This window comes from Ambystoma mexicanum, chromosome 1q, assembly GCF_040938575.1.
Source record: "Ambystoma mexicanum isolate Mex_15411 chromosome 1q, UKY_AmexF1_1, whole genome shotgun sequence".
In the NCBI taxonomy this organism is placed as follows: Eukaryota; Metazoa; Chordata; class Amphibia; order Caudata; family Ambystomatidae; genus Ambystoma; species Ambystoma mexicanum.
Window position 1 is genome coordinate 984,186,796 of NC_090922.1, and position 21,174 is coordinate 984,207,969.

At 42.6% G+C, this 21,174-nt stretch overlaps 1 protein-coding gene across 2 annotated transcripts in view; it reads right to left on the minus strand.

The window, feature by feature from the left end:
• LOC138539815 (interferon-induced protein 44-like) overlaps nt 1-21,174 on the minus strand; it is a 237,741-nt gene that overhangs the window by 75,910 nt on the left and 140,657 nt on the right. For both annotated transcript variants that reach the window (XM_069641637.1, XM_069641636.1), the window contains one exon: nt 17,260-17,360. In XM_069641637.1, coding sequence (XP_069497738.1) covers nt 17,260-17,360 — 101 coding nt within the window. The remainder of the gene's footprint in view (nt 1-17,259; nt 17,361-21,174) is intronic.

Here is a 21,174-nt window from a genome sequence, read left to right on the forward strand (position 1 = left end):
TGGTTGGGAGGTCTATCATCCAGTTCACCCAGGCCCCTGCATAATCCTCCTAGGGCGTCTTCTCTGAAGCCCCTGGAGCATCAACTAACTCTATGAGTAAAGTAATTACTTGTTCTAACAATCTTCCTTAGGAACTCTGCCCCGACCTTTGCTACTTAAGAACCTATCCTGACCTGCCTGTTGCACACTAGACCCTAGTGACACCCCCTTCTGCCACTGAGAACACTCATGCTCCAAGAATAAGGGAAAGACTTCTAAGGATTAGGCCTTTTGCCTAGAAAAGAGAATAAGTAAGTTACTTACTTGCAAAAGAAGTTGGTTGGTAACTGTAACTCTGAGAGTGAACAGTTGCAAAAACGTATTACTTACACTAGAAATGTTCTGCCATTCTGAAAAGTATATGTAAGGTAATGACTTACCTTAGAAATGCTCTGCCATTCTTAAAAGTATATGTAAGGTAATGACTTACCTTAGAAATGTTCTGCCATTCTGAAAAGTATATGTAACATCTTTCTTTCCTTAGAAACTGTTTTGCCATTCTAATAGAAAGTAGATATAAGGTTATTTTACTGCCATGTGAATTGGTTGTGGCGCGTTCCAAAAGTAATGCTGTTGGCTTCACTAACTATTTATTTCATAGAATAGGTGTATACGCTTCCCAACTGGGTTTTGCTTCCCCTGACTTACTGTTAGCCTGTTCAGAATAAGTCTGCATTAGGTTTTACCTACCTAAAATAACCTTGAGTCATTCATAAAGTGTAACATTGGGTTTTGCTTTCCCTAGTCCGTTTTAGACGGACAAAAAACAGTCTGAGGTTTATACCTGCCTTTAAGTTGCTGATGGCTCCTTTAAAAAATGTATAGGTTTTACTTACCGCGAGGTAGCTGTTTGCCATCCTAAAATAATTTACAAAAGTTACTGCTTATCTCAATCTGTGTTTTGCTGATCTCAAAAGCACCTGGAATAGAATATTACATGTTTAGGTTTTACTCACATAGTATACCTGTGGGTTATCACAAAAGAAGTTATAGGTTTTTACTGTACCTAGAATAAGTGTTCCACTATTCCCAAAAATGATAGTGTCCAGTTGGTTTACTAAGTGGGCATCGCGGTACAAATGCTAGGGACTACTACCCTTATATTACTGAAAGTAATCTAAAAAGTAACTATTGGTTTTGACTTCCCTAGAACTACTGTTAGGTGTTCCAAATTAGGTTACATGCTTTGGTCTGTGTACCTTCAAGCATAGTGTGTTTTCTATAATGTGCTTATATGATCTGTGATAGTACTTATTTCCCCCAAGATTTATCTGGTCCTACTTGTATTTAAGTAAACCATTTATTTTTACAATACAGTGTTTCAGTGTTTCAGTGTTTCTTTGGAACACTTGTATTACAATTTCTTTGCACTGATTCTAAACCCCTCTCTCCCTCCAAAAAAAAGCCTGGCTGCTCCTTCTATGCTGAATTTAGGTGGTATAGCCTTATACTAAAAGTGGAGTCTTGTACAGCCTCAGTTGAATGGTTTTACTAAGCCCTTAGTTGGACTTCAGAAAAACTGTCCTAACCACTCCCAAGTGCATCCTTATGGAACAACCTCCCAACCACGTAGATATCGCTGGACAATCATCTACTGTTCAGGAAAAATCTGAATGTTTCTTTTCAAGCTCTCCTTTAATTGTTGCAGTGTGTGAAGTGCATTGGGAAGTGTAGCTGCAGTCTTGCAGTCTGCAGGGCTGCGGGGCTGAGGAGGTGAAGCCAGCATATTCTGTCGTAGGATCCGGACGAGAGTGCTGAGTGAATCATCTGCCACAAAGTTATCATTGTTACTGTTTGATTTTGTCTGTGTGGAAATAATATAATGCCAGGGAAAGCAAAGCAAAAGAATTGTGTGTACTGCTTGCGCCCTAAAACTACTGAGATGGAAAAGAAAATAAGGCGCCAGCTGTCGGCATTCAGGCCGATACACGGGATCATCGTGGAGCCCCTGTGGCTAACTCTGAAATCGAAATTGCCTCAACAAGTTAGCTCAACATGGAAAAATCCGGAAGAGCGAGGCCAACTGCACATCTATAAATCCACCATGGTGAACAATAATTCGTTATTAAACCTCTGCTATTCAATACAGGCAGAGATAATTGACAATATAAGACAGGAAGATGTTTTGGTAGCTGGTAAGAAGAATGTCCCTGTATCAGATAGATATTAACACGAGTAAACATCTGAATCTGAATCAAAGTCTGACAGGGACACCTGATTTATTTGCTGATAGGTACAGTGACATAATGATACCTCTATTTCGGCAAGTACTGTGTTGACGTCAACATTTTGTTAACATCATGTAACAAAATGCACGAGGATCTAACTAAACAGCACTTAATCACATTAAAAATACTCTGATGAAGGTGGATCAGCACCGTAATAAGGATGAGGTCATTAGAGAAAACAAAAATGGAAATGTGGCAGGCTGTGGGATTGAATCCTCAGGATTGAATCTAGCAGAATTGTAATAGATGATTCCTCTACTGGCCATAATAAGGATAAACATGCCAATAGGCCTGACAAAGATAAAATAAATGATGGTGATGACAGTGTGTGTTATGTCACTCATTAGGAGAAAAGCCGTTTAAAAAGGCTAAACATCCAAAAATCAAAAAATGTAAAATTAAAATTAGGATGGATGAAGCAACAGAGATAAATTTAGTGGCAACTAAAGAAAAAGACCAGCTGCATTGAAAAAAACCAAGGAAAAGAGAAAATTACAGATTGAAGAGAAGAAGTGCGAATCAAGGGACCCTAACCAGTTGGGTCCTAAAGAAACCTGTGGCCAGTGACAACATAGACCCTTGTGAGGTCGAAGAGGAGGGGCTTAATTCATCTGGTAGGTGTTTACACCTGAACGAATCACTGCTGCTCCTTTGTCCATTGAACGCCCTCAGCCATGGGATGAGCGTGGAAAGGAGAGGAATGATTGCGTCAAGTCTGTATGGGGCAATTCCAAATCGTTTACCATGATTGACCTTTTTCAGGAAAATAGGATGTTTGGACCAATTGTATATCTCTTTCAATTAATTCCATCCTTGAGAGTTTTGAATTCAAGTAACATTGACTTTGCCAAATTCTTAGATAATACATGTAACATGGCCAAGAATGTCTACTGCTATTCCACTGATTTGGATGATTAGGAAAAAAGAATTCACACCACCATTTTTTAAAATGGGCTATGATATTGATGCCCACTGCGAATTTGGAAACTGCTGGAGGATCAAGGTTCACAAAAAAACCTCCTGAAACAAGGCAGTGTCATGGGCATTATGAAGAGCTAAGGATAACGACGACTTTGGAAGGTCGATCTGTTGCAGTCGAGAAAAATAATATGACGCATGCGCACAATGGAGCCGACTGGTACTGGTTATCAGGTTTTTTGATGGTTAAACCCGGGGCTAGACCATGATTGCCTAGTAGAATGTTACAAAACACACGTGGCCACAGGCATTTTTGCTATACGGGTGGTCAGATACTGAAATTTTCTTGATACAAGACTGTTGGTTAACAGAGAGGTTTTTTTATGGATAGTTATTTAATCTTTCAAGTTATGGCGAGTAAATGTCTATTAGGACGACCGTTTGGATAGGTGTGCATAAAGGCTTCTTTTATTAAGACCAATCCAAATGAGAAAAATGTTTTGACTGTGGCGATTACACTTCAAAGTGACAATGTACTGAGGAAATGACTCGTTTTTAACATATATGACCCACCTGGGCGTCTATACAGGAAATACAGGCAACTATCCTGAATGTTGTTGATTAGGAAGTTATACAAAGTGGTGATCTCCTGCTATTTCGGGTGATCTGAATGCTCCCTGTATTTGACGGAAGAAACAAATGAGTTGACGGCTAGTAGCACGCGGTTGCATTTTACATGCAATAAACGGGGTGGCAGGTGGTTAAAATTTTTGAAGGAATTTTAATTGTAATTGTCTACTTGTAGAGCACTTATACACAAGTGAAGTGCTTCAAAGCGCTTCAAGGCAGGGAGGGAACAAGGGGATATCGTCATTCTTAGTAATTTTAACCCTAATGTTTAACAAAGTATGTAAGCAGTCGCTTCTTATCCCAATATTTTGTCTGACTGGACCCAAAAAACTTTAGATTGATTTCACTGATGGATGTTTCAAGCAAACTATTTGCAAAAATCATATTGAGAAAATTAAAAAATTAGGCTGAAAGATCAAACATTTTAAGTATATTTCAGACTGGTTTCGTGCTGGTTCTGCCACAATTCACAATATCTTAACGCTTAACTTGTTGATCAATGCTGCCTTGATGAAAAACCAACCTCCACTTTATGTAGCATAAGTTGATTTTCGAGCAGCCTTTGACTCCATAAATAGATCTTGGCTTTGGAGTAAATTAAAGAACTGGGGTGTGGCTGATGACCTCTTGTATTTAATACAAGAGCTACATGAAGACACCAGTGTTGGAGTAAGGTTCAGTTGCATGGGTGCCTGCACAGAGAGTATCTCTATCAATAAAGGGGTGAAACAGGGCTCTCAGCTGGCGCCCATAATAGTCAACCTATATCTTGCTGATTTGCAAGAGATGCTCAACACTGTGAGGAATTGTGCCCCGAAAATCGATGATGTCCATGTGATATGGTTATCATAAGCTGATCACATTATTTTAGTTGACCATATATGTATTAGTTTAGAACGATCCATGAATGCCGTAAGTGTGTTTGCAAAGGAAAATGTGCAAAATTTAGACAAAATTAATTATAGGTACATTGGCAGGAAAAATGACCAGGTCGAAAGATGTTCATTGCTGATGGTTTTGTAGATCAAGTCGACAAAGATCATTATTTGGGGATTCCAGTTTTTGCAGCCAATCGACAAGAAGAACTTAAGGCAGCAAAAAAGAGCAATGGCATGTTTTTTACAAAGATAACAAAATAGTTGAACAGACGGTGGGTTACAGTATGAACGGGGTGCTACTGTTATATAAACAGTGTTTTTGTCCTACTGTACTATATGGTCTGGATGCAAATGTCTCTGACTCTTATGACTGGCTTAATAGTCTCGAGGCAAGATTCTGGAGGAGTGTGCTGGGCCTACCCTTGTGCATACCAATGTCAGCCATTAGACTGGAAGTGGGACTGACGTCCTTGGCAGGACTGGCAAGAGCAAAAATGGGGATATTGTTCATAAAAATGATGAAAGATCCCACTTGCCGGCGTTTTAAGTTATTAGGGTATATTGTGAGGTCAGAGACCGCAATAGTTTTAAACAGAATTTTAAACATCCATGTAAATTTGTTTGAGGCCATCAGGTGGGATCTCGATTGGTCAGAGAATTTTTTCCCAACAAAAGCAGTTGTTTAAACAAATTAAGATCTAGCAATTAGTGTGCAAATTATGATAATTAGGCCTCATTGAAAACTTATCAGGTTCACAAAACTATTTATGTAGTGTTACTTGACTTTGTGTCCGTCACCTGGGTTCAGAAAATGTTTACTCTTAATGAGGTTACATCAATTACCCACACTCTCAGTACAAGGTCCCAGAATGGGTATCCCGGAAGCTGAGAGAGCCTGTAGAATTTGTAAATGTGGACAGCTTTTAAAAACTAATAGACATATTTTAACCCCCTGCAAGACTATGGGAAAAGACTGTGTAATTTAGGGAAATTTCGATAATATGCTAATATGATAATATGCTAATATGATCGATAATGCTCACTAAAGAAAAGCTTACCCATTACCTTCAAGTGCCTGCCCTTCAGGCCCCTTTTTCTTGTGACCCAGAAATCCTTGCGAATGCCTTCAAAGCTCATCACTCTAGCAGTTGACGCCATAGCCCCACTCACCCAACGGAAAGCTAAGCGTTCCAAGCATTCCAATACTTAGTTTTCCCAAGAGCTTCTTGACCTTCGTGCCAGGAAAAGGACAGCGCTCTCCCATTGGAAAGCGAACCCTAAGGACTCCTCCAAGTTAGCTTTTCAGATCATCTCTAAAGAATATAAAATAGCCATTATCAAAGCAAAAGCCTCCTCGTTTAATACAAGGATAGCGAATGCTAAGTCTGGGACCAAAGACATTTTTGCTATCTTCCTGGCGTTAGAAACGCCCACTCCCCCCCACCTACCCTTCAGAAAAATGAAGGCTGGTGCAATAAGATCCAATCTGCTATGCTAGATAAACTGAACACCATGCAAGACAAAATCCTTGCACATCAACGTGTACTCAGTCACCAAATTTCTGAATCAAAAAGTAGGACTGCTGGCGGCTCTCCTACCTTCACTTTCAGGGAAATGAGTGAACAGGAAGTCAGCACTCTCCTCAAGTCTATCAAACACTCCTTCTGCAGAGGGGATGCCTGCCCGGCTCAACTTATTAAAGATTGTGTCTCCACCCTGACCCTGTTCCTTACAGCGTTCATTAATGCATCCTTCCAGTCAGGCCATGTCGCTACTGGTCTCAAGTAAACATGGGAACGCCCTCTCCTCAAGAAACCATCACTTGGCCCCACTGACCCAGGGAGCTATAGACTCATCAGTACGGTCCCATACCTATTAAAATTTCTCGACAAAGCAGCTTATCTGCAAGTCCAGAAATTCCTCAAGGCAAATAACGTGCTTGGCCTCCGGCAGTCAGGACTCCATCCAGGACACGGTAACAAAACAGCACTCTTAACTTAAAAAATCAAATGGACTGCTTCAGAGATGCGGGCAAACCCGCTCTCCTTCTGCTCCTTCATTTGTCTGCAGCATTTGACCTGATGGATCATAATACCCTTTGCCGCCATTTCTCTTCCGCTGCTAACTTCTCCCCCAATGCCATTGCTTGGATCATCTCGTTTCTACAAGGAAGGGTTATGAAGGTCTTTTCTGCCTCAGCCTGTGCCCATCCAAAATGTGGAGTCCCACAGGGTGCCTGCATATCTCCTACCCTTTATAGCCTGTTTACAAGGCCACTGTTGCATATTTTGGATGCCTTGGGTATCACATACACCAATTATGCTGATGACACGCAGGTCATCATCCGCTTGACCGGTGACTATGAGGCTGACATGGTTACCCTTAAGTCCAAATACTCCACCATGCAAACCTGGATGGCAGAAAACTGGTTATGCTTGAATGGTGATAAAACCGAACCTCTGCTAATTGGTTCACCTGCCACCCTTAGGAAACTAGACGAACAACACAGGTCTTTCACAATAGACAATACTCCAATCCCTGTATCGCAAGCTTTTAAGACCCTGGTGGTCTACCTCAACTCTGATTTCTATATGAACATGCAGGTCAACGCAATTGCATTGACCTCAGCCTACCACTCTAAACTGCTTAATGCAGCTAGACCCTTTCTGTCAGAAGAGAACTGTCTCACGATTGCAAGAGCAATAATTGGATCCCGGCTGTCCAGAATAATGCCCTGAGGGCCGCCACCAGTATTTCCAAGAGGGAACAGATCTCTGAAACCAGGAAGCAAGTTCACTGGCTCCCCATTAAAGAAAGGATAGTCGAGGATAGTCTTTAAAACTCTCGCTTTGACACACAAATGCGTCCACCACTGTACCTTGCTCAAAGAATTGTCAAGCCCATTTCAGCCAGACCCACAAGATCTGCCTACACTAACAGGATCTTCATTCCCAAAACCCAGAGAATGCGGGCAGGCGGGTCCAGTTTCCCGATCCTGGAAGCGACACACTGGAACTCTCTGCCCCCTCACATGAGGAGTATTGAGTCGCATCTTCAGGAAAGCATTAAAACGATGTTGTTTGTTTAAACAAGTTCTCAGGCACCATCACCATAGTTAGACTGCATGCTCCATCTTTGTTATTATGTAACTTCTAATATAACTGTATGACAATCTAAAAACTCTAACCACCTCTGTATGTGCTCTTATTGTACTATCAATACTATCTACCTCAGACTATTTTGTTTGCAAGCTCACTGTAACCATGAGCAAAGTAACCCGACTGTAACTAAGACGATTTCATGCAACAGCATCTCAATGCCCTTGGGCTGCTAGTGCTCTTTACAAATCCAAATAAATAAATAATATGAAGAGGAAGGAATTTTGGTTATATTGTCACAATACTGAGTTTAAAGATAGCCCTTTTAGAGTGGGGAAACAGTATGGAACTGTAAGAAATAAAATATAGTAATTGGTAGGACAGTTCAGGTTTGATGATTTATTAAGTCTGATAGGACGATCAAATCAGATAGACCCATCATTTTTATCAAATGTTGTAATGACAATGTTATGTTATTTTATGGAAATTTGTAGTGCGCACATATGCCAAAATGGCATCTTGGCACGAGGAATGCACGGAGGAACAAAGTCTTAAGTGAGCGCCTAAAGTCCACATTATTATCAGTGCATTTGAGGGCAAGTGGTATGGGGGTATCCTCTGTGGCAAACTGTAAAACCTAGCGAGGGGTGGGACTGGATAAGGGGAACATGTCTACATATATAAAAGGCATGTGTTAGTCCCTCATTGGCGGTCTCTTATCTGTGAGACACACACTGAGCTACAGGTGGTGTAATATACTCTTCCTAGCAGAGAAAGTGGCAGTGGAATAATACTTTGCAACATTGTATGTAAAAGTGCATGGCCGGCTTTTCTGATTGGTTGGCAACCCAAATCTAAACTTGGGCATTAGGCTTGCTAGCAGCACATACATAGAAAGGAAACCCAGGTGCTTGGAGATCCGTCAGCTCTCCTCTTGTCTTCCCCAATTAGTCTACCCTCTCTCCTCGGTAGGCCTCATGCCAGTGTCTTCTGTTTGAAGACTGACCTTGCCAGTCTGCACTGTTCTGGCGCATTCGAGGGAGTGTAGGCACACCTTTATCTTAGTTTCAGATTTTGTGAATAGCCCTTGTTTGTGAGTTCTTCGTCACATGTTAGAAGACCATGAATTTGTCCATATCGCTAGTGCATTTAACACCATTTGATTCAATTACGCTGGGTGCAGTTGCTCTTCTTGGCCTTTGGTGACTTGCTCACTCTGTCCCATATAAACTTCATGCATTTTTAATTGTCCAATTTTTGGCATCCATAAATGTCCTTGTTCCTCCTAATCTTTGGGAAATATATCCTCACACATGGTCTGCTCGCTAGACTCCCTTTGTGCTTTTCCTCCATCTCTCGAAATATCATCCATGGTTCCAAGCCAATGTACTCCTCTATTTTGCAAGCAGAAACAACTTCTTCATCATCTTTCCACTTTGAGATCCCGGGCTCATATTTTGAAATAGCTGGGTTGATTGACATAAGCTGTCGTCCATCTTTTTCTAATGGTCGTCCTAAATGTTGAATATATACCTCACATAAGCAAGCTTCTATGTACTCTTTTTACCTTGCTTTTCAATGTATTTACAGTTATTGACTAGTGAATCACTTCATGCTTCTTTGTGTTCGTAAGTACTGCATCATGGAGTAAATGTTTCTCTTAGTGCTTCAGTTACATCGTCATTCTTAAGGACTGCTGATTATGAGTCTTTTCACAGTCCCGGGTCACTTGGGCAAGGCTGTTGGACAGAGGCCAGTGGATCACACAGGCCGGATTAAACAATGGATTGTTCATTAGGACCGAAAGCGATCATGGGGTCAAATGCCTTACAGTCCTCGACTGAGTCGGCAAGACTGGAAGTACTCCGGAGTAGCAATGATGATCATTAGTATTAGTATTAATGCCATACATCATTTTCCATCATTAGTAGTGAGGTAGGACCAACGTTTCAAAGAATTAACACTTTGTGTAAGGTAGGAGTAGCATGCAGGAAGGACTAACCCAATCCCTGTTGATCATTCCATGGTCATCTATAAAAACTAGGAGGTCTGGATGTAGGGCCAGGTTAGTCAGAAAGGAACCGATTAACAGGTGGGATGCCGACGGTCTTGCAAGAAAAGTAAGAAAATCACCTTGTGTTTACCATCACTGAAAATTTGATTACAGCCTGATTACTCCAATAGATAGTGTGTTCAAACAATGGATGTATATTAGTCTAGCATATAGAGAACCGTTTTTTATAATTATGGTTCAAATTAGACATCTCAATCCACTGTGCTGGCACATCTTTCGGATGAGGCTTGATTACAGATATGTTAATATTCAAACTATGCAGATCATAGTGCAAATCAGCAGGTAATGGAAATAAGCCATTAACTTTTTAGTAGGAAGATGTCAAAGTTGAAATATTGTTGTGAAGTAAAGTAAGAGAATGTAATGTCTTGGATACTATATTCTTGATTGTGCACGCAAGGTTCCAATAAAGTGATGAGAATGAGGGGGCCTAAGGATCTGTCCATACTAAGGTTCACCACCAGATTAATGATAGTATCTTTTTTCAGGTAGAGTACAATTATGAGCAGGTGGTATTTCACTACAATAATCTACACAAAAAGCCTTTTGAAGACTGCACACTGCTGTAATGAGGTTGCAATGCGTAGGAGCAAAGTCTTGAATAACACATTTGAAATAAATACTGTAACAAGATGAAACGAGATTGGGAAAGTTTGAGGAGTTTTAGTGAAACATTTGAGACCACCAGGTAAGGCCTTTATTAAAATGAAGGCACCTTTTTCTCTGTTGAAGAACATGTATTTTCACTCCACTAAATGTAAAAAGTAAGAGACTTTCCGTGAATCAACTAACACAGATCTTGGAGTAGTAGAGACAGAATACTGAAAGGAAAATGAAAGCCCTCGAAGTGTTTAAGAAATATTTGATGGCATAATGATTTCATCTGTAAAGCATGAGAATTCATATTCATTAAACACAACTTTATCTTCTTAAATGCGTTAAGCAAAATATTGAGATTTTACATGTGTGCTTGCAGATCAGTCACTTATAATCATATCAACAGGTTATACATATATGGGTGATAAAAGGCCTGGAATGTTACGAGTAGACTTATAACAGCCAACCAAAAACCGGTGCAACAAATATACTTTGTTGAGTGTCAGCCCCACACTGATGTTCGCCACTTCTGCAGCACACCCATTTTTAGAAATCAAGGACCATAATGAAGAATGCATATAGATTCTAACTCTACTCAGGACCTTTGCACTCATCCCTCCATTTGCTCAGTCTCTTAGGACATATGAAAATAATGAAACAGTATCCTCAGCAGTAGTCTTTTTAAAATCAGCCCAGGAGTGATGTGATGGGCTAGTTTCTATTCCCTACCAGTAGATTTGCGCCCCACTACTTCACTATGGGTGCTTTTCGAGAGACCAAGGAACATATGTATACTTGAGCAACATTTCTCCCAATGAGATTCTCCACCGCCAACCCTTAATGCAGTGCCTTCCCCTTTTCTCCTGTGCTCACTGCATTGACCCTTTCACTAAACTCTTGCCCCGATCACAACATCTATATTGTTGTGCAAAGAGCATTACTGTTTTGACTATTGTATTGTCTTGCTTGTCATTGCCCGAAGCAGTTTAATCTAAAAAAAATACTGTGCCCATCCTTTACTCCTACATAGATCCTCCACATGAGAAAGTAAATATATTTTCTTCTGCTGCATCAACATTTTTTTGTAAAATGACACTTCATAAACCTTTACAGTTGCGTTTAATTATTTGCAAAATGTCTAAGGAATAAGAGTAGAAATCACATTGATGGAACTGGTGCTGCATCAAAAACCTGATCATAATAATTTGAAATAACCAATGTGTTTCTGCTCATCTCAATCTTACATTTTACTTTATAAAACACAGGCTGGAGCATTTATCCATTACTTTGTCCATTTTTTAAGAGAGGCAGTTAAAGAGGTCTGCTGTTCTTTCCCTAGGTGAACATGTGTGGATGGTTAAAAAGCATTTAGCAGTCACCCCATGTTGCCCAGAGAGAGATTCTTGGATACGAAAAAAAGTAATATATATTAGCGGTGCTGACAACTCCTGTATAACTTCTGACATGGGCTAAAAGGCATGGTTGTATCTTTCATATTCAAAATATTGTCAATATATGATAATCAATTGATCCAACACATTGTTCAGCTCTATTTGCCAGTCTTTAACGGGTAGTGCAGACTGCTGGCTAAGGACTGTGGTTCCCACTGGGCAGTAATTGTAGTTATGGCCCTGTTATATGCGATCACCTATGTTACATTGGGATCCTAGCAATTTAAACATCATGTTTAAAGTTGATTAAAGAGGACTTCTAAAGATCGATCCAAAGACTATGCTACAATTGATGGTGAGGAAGACACATGGAAATGATTTCTGACACAATATCCGATACATTAAATTGGAATGTTGCTAGGAGGAAGAAATGGGTTAACACTGTGTTAATACTGTGTATTGGGTTCATAAGGCACAGAAGACACTGTACTAATGCTTCAAGTGTTTAATGTCCATTGGTACAAAGGTAGCTAAATAGACATATAGGTACTAAGATACCAAGTACATCAAATGTACACCAAATACATAAATTGTATACTTCTCCAAAATAAAATATATATTTTAAGTTGGTATTAAGCAAATGTTAGGTTAAGCACTTATTTATTAAATATATGTATAAATGATATGTTACAATTTTAAAAGCAATGTATTTTAAATGTCTGGTTACAAATAAAGAATAATAATAAACTAAGATACTAAGTAGACAGTGACCAACCACTGGCCCATCCACACCCACCCAACTCTCAGTTATAACTTTCACTCCTAGAACAATCACACAATCACACACACCAACCCTGTCCTTCAGACTATCAGTACTGGGAAACTAGGTTTCCCTTTTGTCTTTTACTTTGTATAACTTTGTAACATGGCACACGCAGCTTCCTACAATGCAATGGTGGATAGACTTGTACAACCCTAATCTTTTACACTTGGGATTTTTGGTTATTTTTATATATGCCTAAAGACAAGCTGGTGGAAGCAATTATATTTTTACCATTTTTGTGTTATTTCTAGTGTGCACATTCGCCTTATTGATTGTTCTTTGGCTAAATTGTTTGGCCTTCTTCCTGTCTTGCTAGGTCAGGAAACCCTATATAAGGTCATGGACATGTCTTGGAAAGCTGCTACTTCTGTGGGTTAGTGATGCCTTTGTGTGTGCATGGCTCAGGAAGTGGGTGGGACTGGCTGGTCCCACTCCACATCCGTTGACCTGTGAGTCGAGGTATGGGGCATGATTGAAACCAATAGTTGCCCCTGATTGGAAGACTAGTGGCAGTTTGAAAGGTGCAGATCCTTACCATTGATGGGCTTGGACTTGCTTCCAGGCGGGATTTTGGATAAGAAGAGAACTCTTCTTCCGCCATCCTGTAAAGTGCCCTGAAGAGGTCTGTATTGGCGCTTTCTGCATTTCTCCATCGCCAATTGTTGCACTCTGCTCCTGGACCTGAACGGAAGAATCCTTGCACCCGCAGCTCCTGGGCATCTCTCACCGGAACCAATGACAAGAAAACCAACCTCTGCATGTCGACCCATCCAGTCATCTGGGAAAATTGGAGTCATGGGATTAAGTAAATGCAAAGCATGTGTCTCCCCACGTCCTTTATAGGATAACATTGAGAACAAGTCTCTTTGCATCCTTCCATTCCACTGCTTTTTGGTTGTTGCACCCGAGCAGTGTAACCTGAAAGACAAGAAGACATTTTTACTTACTGTAACTATTGTTCTCCAGAATGGGTCTGGCATGGATTCACATGCTCATGAATAGTCCCCGTTGTCAGGGTGGGCATCCTCGGTAAAAGAAAAACAGTTTCACTTTCACTTACAAACTGTATTTTCTCCTTTTAACCAATCACTGTCCTCTGGGTCATACTGCCCCCATCCAATGACAGTCCTCTCCCCAAGCCCCTCCTCTGGCAGCCATCTTCAGATTTTTACCGCACGATTCAGTGTTGAGAGTCCTCGAGTTTGCTCTTCGAGCTACTTCAAAGATTTTTCATGTTTTTAGACCGAAACAGGTGCTATTTTTGTTTCAAAGGAGCCTGTGTGCAATGTTCTTCATCTGCCGACAGCGGGGACCTGTTGTCAGTGAATTTCAGCACCGCTGAAATGGGCAGTATGACCCAGAGGACAGTGATTGGTTTAAAGGAAAAATACAGTTTGTAAGTGAAAGTGAAACTGTTTTTCTTTTACCGAGGATTCCCAGCCCGACGACTGGGAATATTCATGAGCATGTGCATCCATGCCAGACACCATGCTGGAGAACTTTGTTGCATCTCTTCTCTTGAACAATCACCAACACAAGTACTTTACCTGCATCAGATACATTTTGGGGAGAAGCATTGTGACCTTTGGGTACAAGGCATCTCTCTTCATAGAGATTGGACTTCTGAAGCTAAGGCATATTTCTTGTGACTTGGTTCTATCTTACTGCATCACTTACCTTCTTTTATTGATTTAAGTCATTGAATGCATTTTAAGAACCTATGGTGACTGTATTTATGTTTATTGAGTGTTGTCCATTATTATCACCTGCTTTATTCATTTTTAGTGTGCGTTCTGGGCATACAATAAATATAGGATTTTTGTACGTTCTTTTCTTAATTGAAATACTGTATGCATCACTGTATGGGCTCACTGTGGACCTCTGACCCACTCACACTCTACTGAGAATAGCCTTGACTGCTCTGCATTGCTACAGTGATTGGGTTTTGGCTAACCACTCAAGAGTTCCCCTGTTCACTTTAACTAGGGTGGCATCCTAAAATCTGTCCACCAGGTCAGATTCTAGAAATTCATCTTAATACATGCTGTCTAGACAACGCTCCGCTGGGCCACCTCCCCCAGCCCCAGCACTTGTGCTGTGCCTCCAGGAATCCTTCAGGGCAGCCACCACAACGGTGGACATCTCAGAGCCAACAAGGGCACCCAGTCAATGCTTACAACTGCTACTCACTAAAACGACACATGTTTCACCCCTAACACGACCCAGTCTGCAGTGCCCTGCTGGCTGGGGCTTCTCCTACAGCCTGTGGGCTGCCGCTTGGTGCCTCTCTGCTTGACACTCCACAACTCGCATCAACCGGTATGCAAAATCCCAGGACCGCGGCTCTCTGCTGGCTGGCCCCCTCTTCCTGCTGGCAGTGGTAATCACTTTTGGGTGCTCACCCCCCACAGCGCTACCTGGTTCCTGTGAACTGTTCCTCTCTGCACCAAAAGAAGACATCCTCACTGCCAAAATGTTGTGGGTTCCCCCACCAATGAAGATACTGTGCTTCAAGTAAGTTGTTTAATGTCTGTGCAACGCTCACCTTGTTGGTTCACGGGGGCGCCTCTCGAATAGCTGGAATGCTCTCGGGAACCCTTCACCTGTCCTGGGACCTGGATAATTGAGGGACGACTCTGGAAGACAGGAGGGGGAGATAAGCTTTGGTCCTTTCCTTGCAACCCACCTCCCGGGATCCCCTCGCAGTTCCCCAGGGAATGTCTCTCACCTGGTTCTCTATAACGGTGCGTTCTCCGTCCTGCCGCACTGGGCAGGGGCACGTCGAAAAGTGGCACTGTTCCGCCGAGTTTCTTCACTGGCGAGGGCCGGAGTTCAGACCGGCTGTAACTCCTTTCAGGTAAGTCTTTCTGGCGAAAGCAATGTCTTTTAGATGCAAGCAAGTCCTTAGTTGAATTTGCAATATTGTCTTCTCGCTTCTTGTTGCAGGTGGCAAGCGCTGCGGTAGAATTCGAAGCCCAGTTAAGACAGGTAAGAAGAACGCCAAGAGGCACTGGGCGCATCCTAGCAAGTGGCTAACCTGTGATTTTGGTTTTGTTCGGTAGGTCGCGAGGACCTGGAGGAGGATGTTTCTGTTTCCCAAGAGTCCAACGAGATGAAGAGGTCTTGAAGATGTTGGCCTTCCGGGCGACTAGTGGAGCTGGCAAGGATGGCGATGAATCTTGCCTCGGATTATGTTGAACCCGATGAGTGCGGCTAAGCAGGTAAGGATGGTGATGGTTCTGCCTTGGATGAGTTCGAAACCGATGGATGCTGCAGAGCAGGTAAGGATGGCGATGGTTCTTGCCTTGGATAAGTTCAGAGCCGATGGAAGCTGCAGAGCAGGTAAGGGTGGTGACGGTTATTGCATTGGAAGAGCTCGACACCGATAGATGCTGCAGAGCAGGGAAGGGCAGGATCAGATGAGCGTCACGCTGCTAGGCAGAATAACGTGAAGCGCGTGCTCTTGATCGGGCGTGGTTTAAATAGCAAGGCAGTATCCCAGGTGTCTTTGGTGCGGGACCCACCCTGAAGGCTAGACCGCATAATGCAGTTCTCCAGTATTCCACATGGGGGCGGCCATGCTTGTCCTCTGTTCATAGAAACCCCGTCCCAGCAAGCATCTCCTATGCCAACAGCGCCAGGACTGGCTCCAAGGCATCCGAGGGGGTCTGAATAAGGTCCTTAGGGCCCCGTGAGCCCTTGGTGGGGATAAGGTCGTGACAGCCTGTTGGTAAACAGGTAGGTAAGTAGACACATCTCCCGGTTATAACTGTCACTCGTAGAACTCTCACAGAACCCAACTCTCCAACACTGACCTCACAGCACTCTGACATCTTTGGCTCCAGCTTCTACCATTTCAGCCAGTTGCATAAGATCCTACCACCCTGCTCTCCATAGATTTGTTCATTTTATTTCTCCAATTATTCAAATCTGAATGGTGCTTCTTGCCAATATACCACTTTCGGGTGTTGTGCTATGCCTTAGTGATATAATCTGAGAACAGCTCAGAAAAAAAAATACTCACCTAAAACAAAGTTTGAATAAGAGAGGACCCCTGATTTCCCAGCACTTTAAAGACAAGCAGACATTGTTTTTCAAACACTGCTTCGGAAAAGAAAAAGAAAAAAAAGAAATTATAGTTGTAGTGACTAGTATGGGGGCCCGCAGGGGACGGGGATGAAGGAATGAAGGACAACGTGATAACTGTTTCATGAAGAAAATGGAAAAAGCTATGTATCACACAAGGCAGCAGCTCCTTATATCAAGAGAGATATGAACCTAGCTGGACAGTACTTTATACTATCAGCAACACCAGAGGGACTGGTTACACCCTTCCAGCAATACAGCTTATGCTTCTCTCTTCAAGGCAACATCCAAAGGCCAACTCTATCTGCGCACACTGACACTCCTGATCGAATGCAGGTGATAGCAACATCAGTCGATGACATAGTTCAAAAAAGTAGATATACAGTCATGATAAAATCTCCCAAGTGTGACTGATCTACGATTTTTAAAAGATATACATAATCTTCACCAAATATCATATGAGGTCGAATTGTGAATTTACTCCAACAAAGAATTACCTGTCTCTCAACAGCCCTGCTTTTGTAGACATTCTGTATATCTTCAGCAACCAAAGGACAGAGTTCATCCACCTTCGTTAACACAACTACATGTGGCACATCTGTAGAAACACAAATAGCTCAATATTAATATGGATTTACTCAAATCGTCAGACAAATTAGTGATGAGCTCCAGCACCTACCTTTGACATAACAGTGGTTTATGATCCATAGAAGTACCATAAAGAATCATAAACCCCTCTGATTGGCCACTCCTATAGTCAGGTTTCAGAGGTTTGGCTGAATATTGGTCCAAATGTGTACACTGTGTTTTACAGCCATATGTTATGTCATACAATACCAGTTTATATACAGAGTGCCATAGAGGTCCTGAAACTAACACACTGCTCATTGGGCTGGAGAATGTTATGTAGTCACTGCAGACGTATCTTACTTCTAGATCTCGATTAGACATGAGTTAGGCCTGAATTTTATATAAACTATTTGAATTGCCAAGACATATTTTTTAAAAATACATAAACTTCATTGGTTGATCCGTAAAATGAAAACACAGCATCATTCTTTAGATGCACAATTAATCATCCATCCATCAACAGTTTACTAAATATTTCCAAACAAAAGTCGGATCTCCGGGTATCCATTTTAGACATACGCTTACAATACCTTTTAATTAATTGCTGCATCTGCCTTTAACTTTAATAGTGAGATGATTTTTGGCAGCAAACTTGTCAGAAAAACACACTTAACAACTTTACTCACATATTCCATGCCAAAGCCGTCCCATTCCTGGTCAGTCAGGTGATTTTTCCTTTGTTCTTTGACATGTCACCCTGCTGCGTTCTATTAAATACTAAACCACTACTTAAAAAATGTAACACCTGGTTTATTTTTCTCTTCTTTTTAACCAAGATTATTATTTGCGATTTAAATCCTGTGGCATATAATATGCCAGTCATAGTCTTTTCTTGCATGGAGGAAGTAGCTTTTCTCCATTCCATCCAGCCATCCATCTGCTCTGGGAACTCCTGGCATTCCAGCTGCCCTGCTTGGCATTTTCTCCTGCCCAGCTCCCTCTCCTATTTGGTTCTGTGAGGTCCCCACTGTGTTCCTGTGTGAAGACATCTTCCTATCCCTTCCAGCTTCCCCAGTGCTCATTCCCACTGCTGACTGTGTGTTCTGTTGCACAGCCCCCTCCCCTGAGGCTCTGTGTTAGGTAGAATTTCATTTGTATGCAATATTCTCCCCACGTGAGACCCCCAGCACTTTTTGCTGGACTCTGATTTGTTTTATGTTTTCCTGATTGAGTGGGTACCTCTTTCCATACTCACTCAGTGTTTTACTCTACCTTTGGAAACCTTTTTCAAATCTTTTGGTTGTATCCTTGTGGAGTGATGCTTTTCAACTTTTAAGGCATCTGCAATTTATTATTGCAGCACTTTGTTTTCTTTTTCTTTTCCTTGGGATAGCTACTGTTTTCAGGGGTAGCGGCATACCTTCTATCCTACCTAAGCTTTATTTTGTGGAATCCACACGTTATGTGGAATGCTGAGGGGGACACAATGTACTCCTTTTTACACTTCTCTTGTAGCTTTCTACTTACAGTGACACGTTCATCTGAGTGGCTGGTGGCAGTGGATGTTTTCTACCAATTTATACAAATTTTAAATGTAGGCTGCTGTTGCAGCTGTAGTAACGGACACATGGGTCACCACTGACCTAAAATGATGCCGGTCTTCTTTTTTCACCAACTCTTGATGGCTTAAAACAAAAAAAAACTTATTAAAATCATTAGATGGGATGTGAGGATTGTGCTCGCTTCCTAGTATGAATTAACTTTGTCATTTTTAGCTATTGTTGTTTGGATGATTGTCACGTTGAATGTTGTATGGGTTGAATGCTGCACTATGAATGGTTTCTATGATGGACTAATTTTTAGCCATCTTTTATATGTACCTCTATTGTTGTGATATGAAATAATATGTTCCTTAAAGCACTGTGTCATTAATTGATCATTTTTCAAATTCCTGTATCATGATTAAATAAAATTGATACAATTTGTAAGCAACACAGTTCTGTTCTCTGGACAATTTTTCCAGACTTCTGTTGTCCTTTCTTGTGCTTTCTTCTGCCCTCTGGTGGGTGGGGCTGGTCCTGTTCACTCTTGTCTTTGCTGGGCTCCCATTGGGAAGCCCACCCGAGGGCACCAAGGTGTCTGGGAGGACAGAAATGCTGCAGGTCTTTGTCCCACCCACCAAAGTTTGAATGTGGCATGACTGCTGATTTGGTGGGCTCCTCCATAAAGTCAAGAGTCTGGGAGCAGAAGGAGAGAGTCGACCCATTTGACGAAGAATCAGCGGAAGAAGGATGTCTGCAGCCAACTCCAGCGACCGCCAGCGACTGCTGAGTAACTGCTGCTGCTCAAACCTCCTCTTCTGGTCAACAGGGAAGATCCAGACCGGACGACACCTTGCCTGGACTTAACCAGTCTCCAGACAAGCTGCATATTGAGGTATCCCTCGAAGAGCTGCGACCGTCCTGGGCTGCAATTACCCATTACCCTGGGACTCTGACTAATCTGCTGTGCATCGTTTCCTGAAGCACGGTTTGGGCTGGAACTTTGTGGGCATTCTGTTGGGCCTACAGTGACTCTTTCCCGCTCTGATATATCTCCCCTTCCATGTTGAGGACCGAGAAACAGAGAAGCCTGCCGTGTGACAACCGTCACTGAACCGAAGCCTGTGTCGAGTCCCAATGAGTGCCGGGGGAGAGAGGGACAGAGACGGCACATCTGGCAAAGCCAGAGACGCTTTGGACAAGGAGGAGTGGTGGAGCAGGAAAGGACTGAGCGTCCAGGCCCTGAACACAACGATAGTGCAGTGGTGTTGGCCATGGCAGGGAGCCGGGATCTGCCAGCCTAGCGAGGCAAGAGTCGAAGCCAGCAGGGAAGACGAGTGAAGAAAGTGTCAATGCAACCATCCGGACCCTCATAAGAATGCCTAGAGGAGCTGGAGGCAATGAAAGGGCTGGCGGGGAATAGGTGCCGGAAGAGAGATGCACCGGACCTCTGACTGCAGCAGGAATGGCCGTGTTGCATGCGCTGAACAGCTGACATAGGTGAGAAGGACACTGATGTGAGGCCTGCCCGTGAACACCCGAGCAGTGGGAGGGGGCGAGTGTGGTTTTCAGAGTTTCAAAGTGTGACCATTTATGGAACGGTTTTGAAGACCAAGAAGGAGCTCACTCGATGAGTGGGGGTCCGGTGGCGGATTGGACCGGCCCGACTGGGGAACCGCAATGAGGCGAAACACCCAGTCCAAGATATGGATCTCCTTGGGTAGCGGCACACACTGTGGTTTTGAGTTCCATGAGTTCGAGAGTGGCAACTGCCACACTGAAGCAGCAAGGGCCCCTAAAGAGGCTTCCCTGGGCAGGCCACAGTCTGGGTCGTCTGCGTTTAAGGGTACAGGGAAGCTGTGCCTAAAGATGGTGAAAGGCCAGCAACAACAGAAGATGGACCATTTTGTAGGCAGTAGGAGGAATCAAGCTAAGCTGTCCACACAGACAACAGGTGACCCTCGGAAGCAGAGACAACGCCATGCGCACTCATATGGAGGCCATCAGACTTGCAATCTTCACTGGAGAGCAAGGTACAATCTGTGAGGGTGGAAGTATCACTGATAAGGCCGGACCTCTAGAAGGTAAAAAAAAATGGTCACGAGGTGGAGCAGAGGGTTGGGGAAGCGGAAGAGATAGTTTCAGCTATACAAAATAGGATGAAGGGACTGGCTGCAACGACGCGGACAACGCAGACCCTCAAGGAAAGAGCAGAGGATGCTGAGTGCTGGTCCAGACAATGTAATGTGCAGATTCTGGGGGTAGCTGAAGATGAGGAGGGGCAAAGTACGGAACTGTATG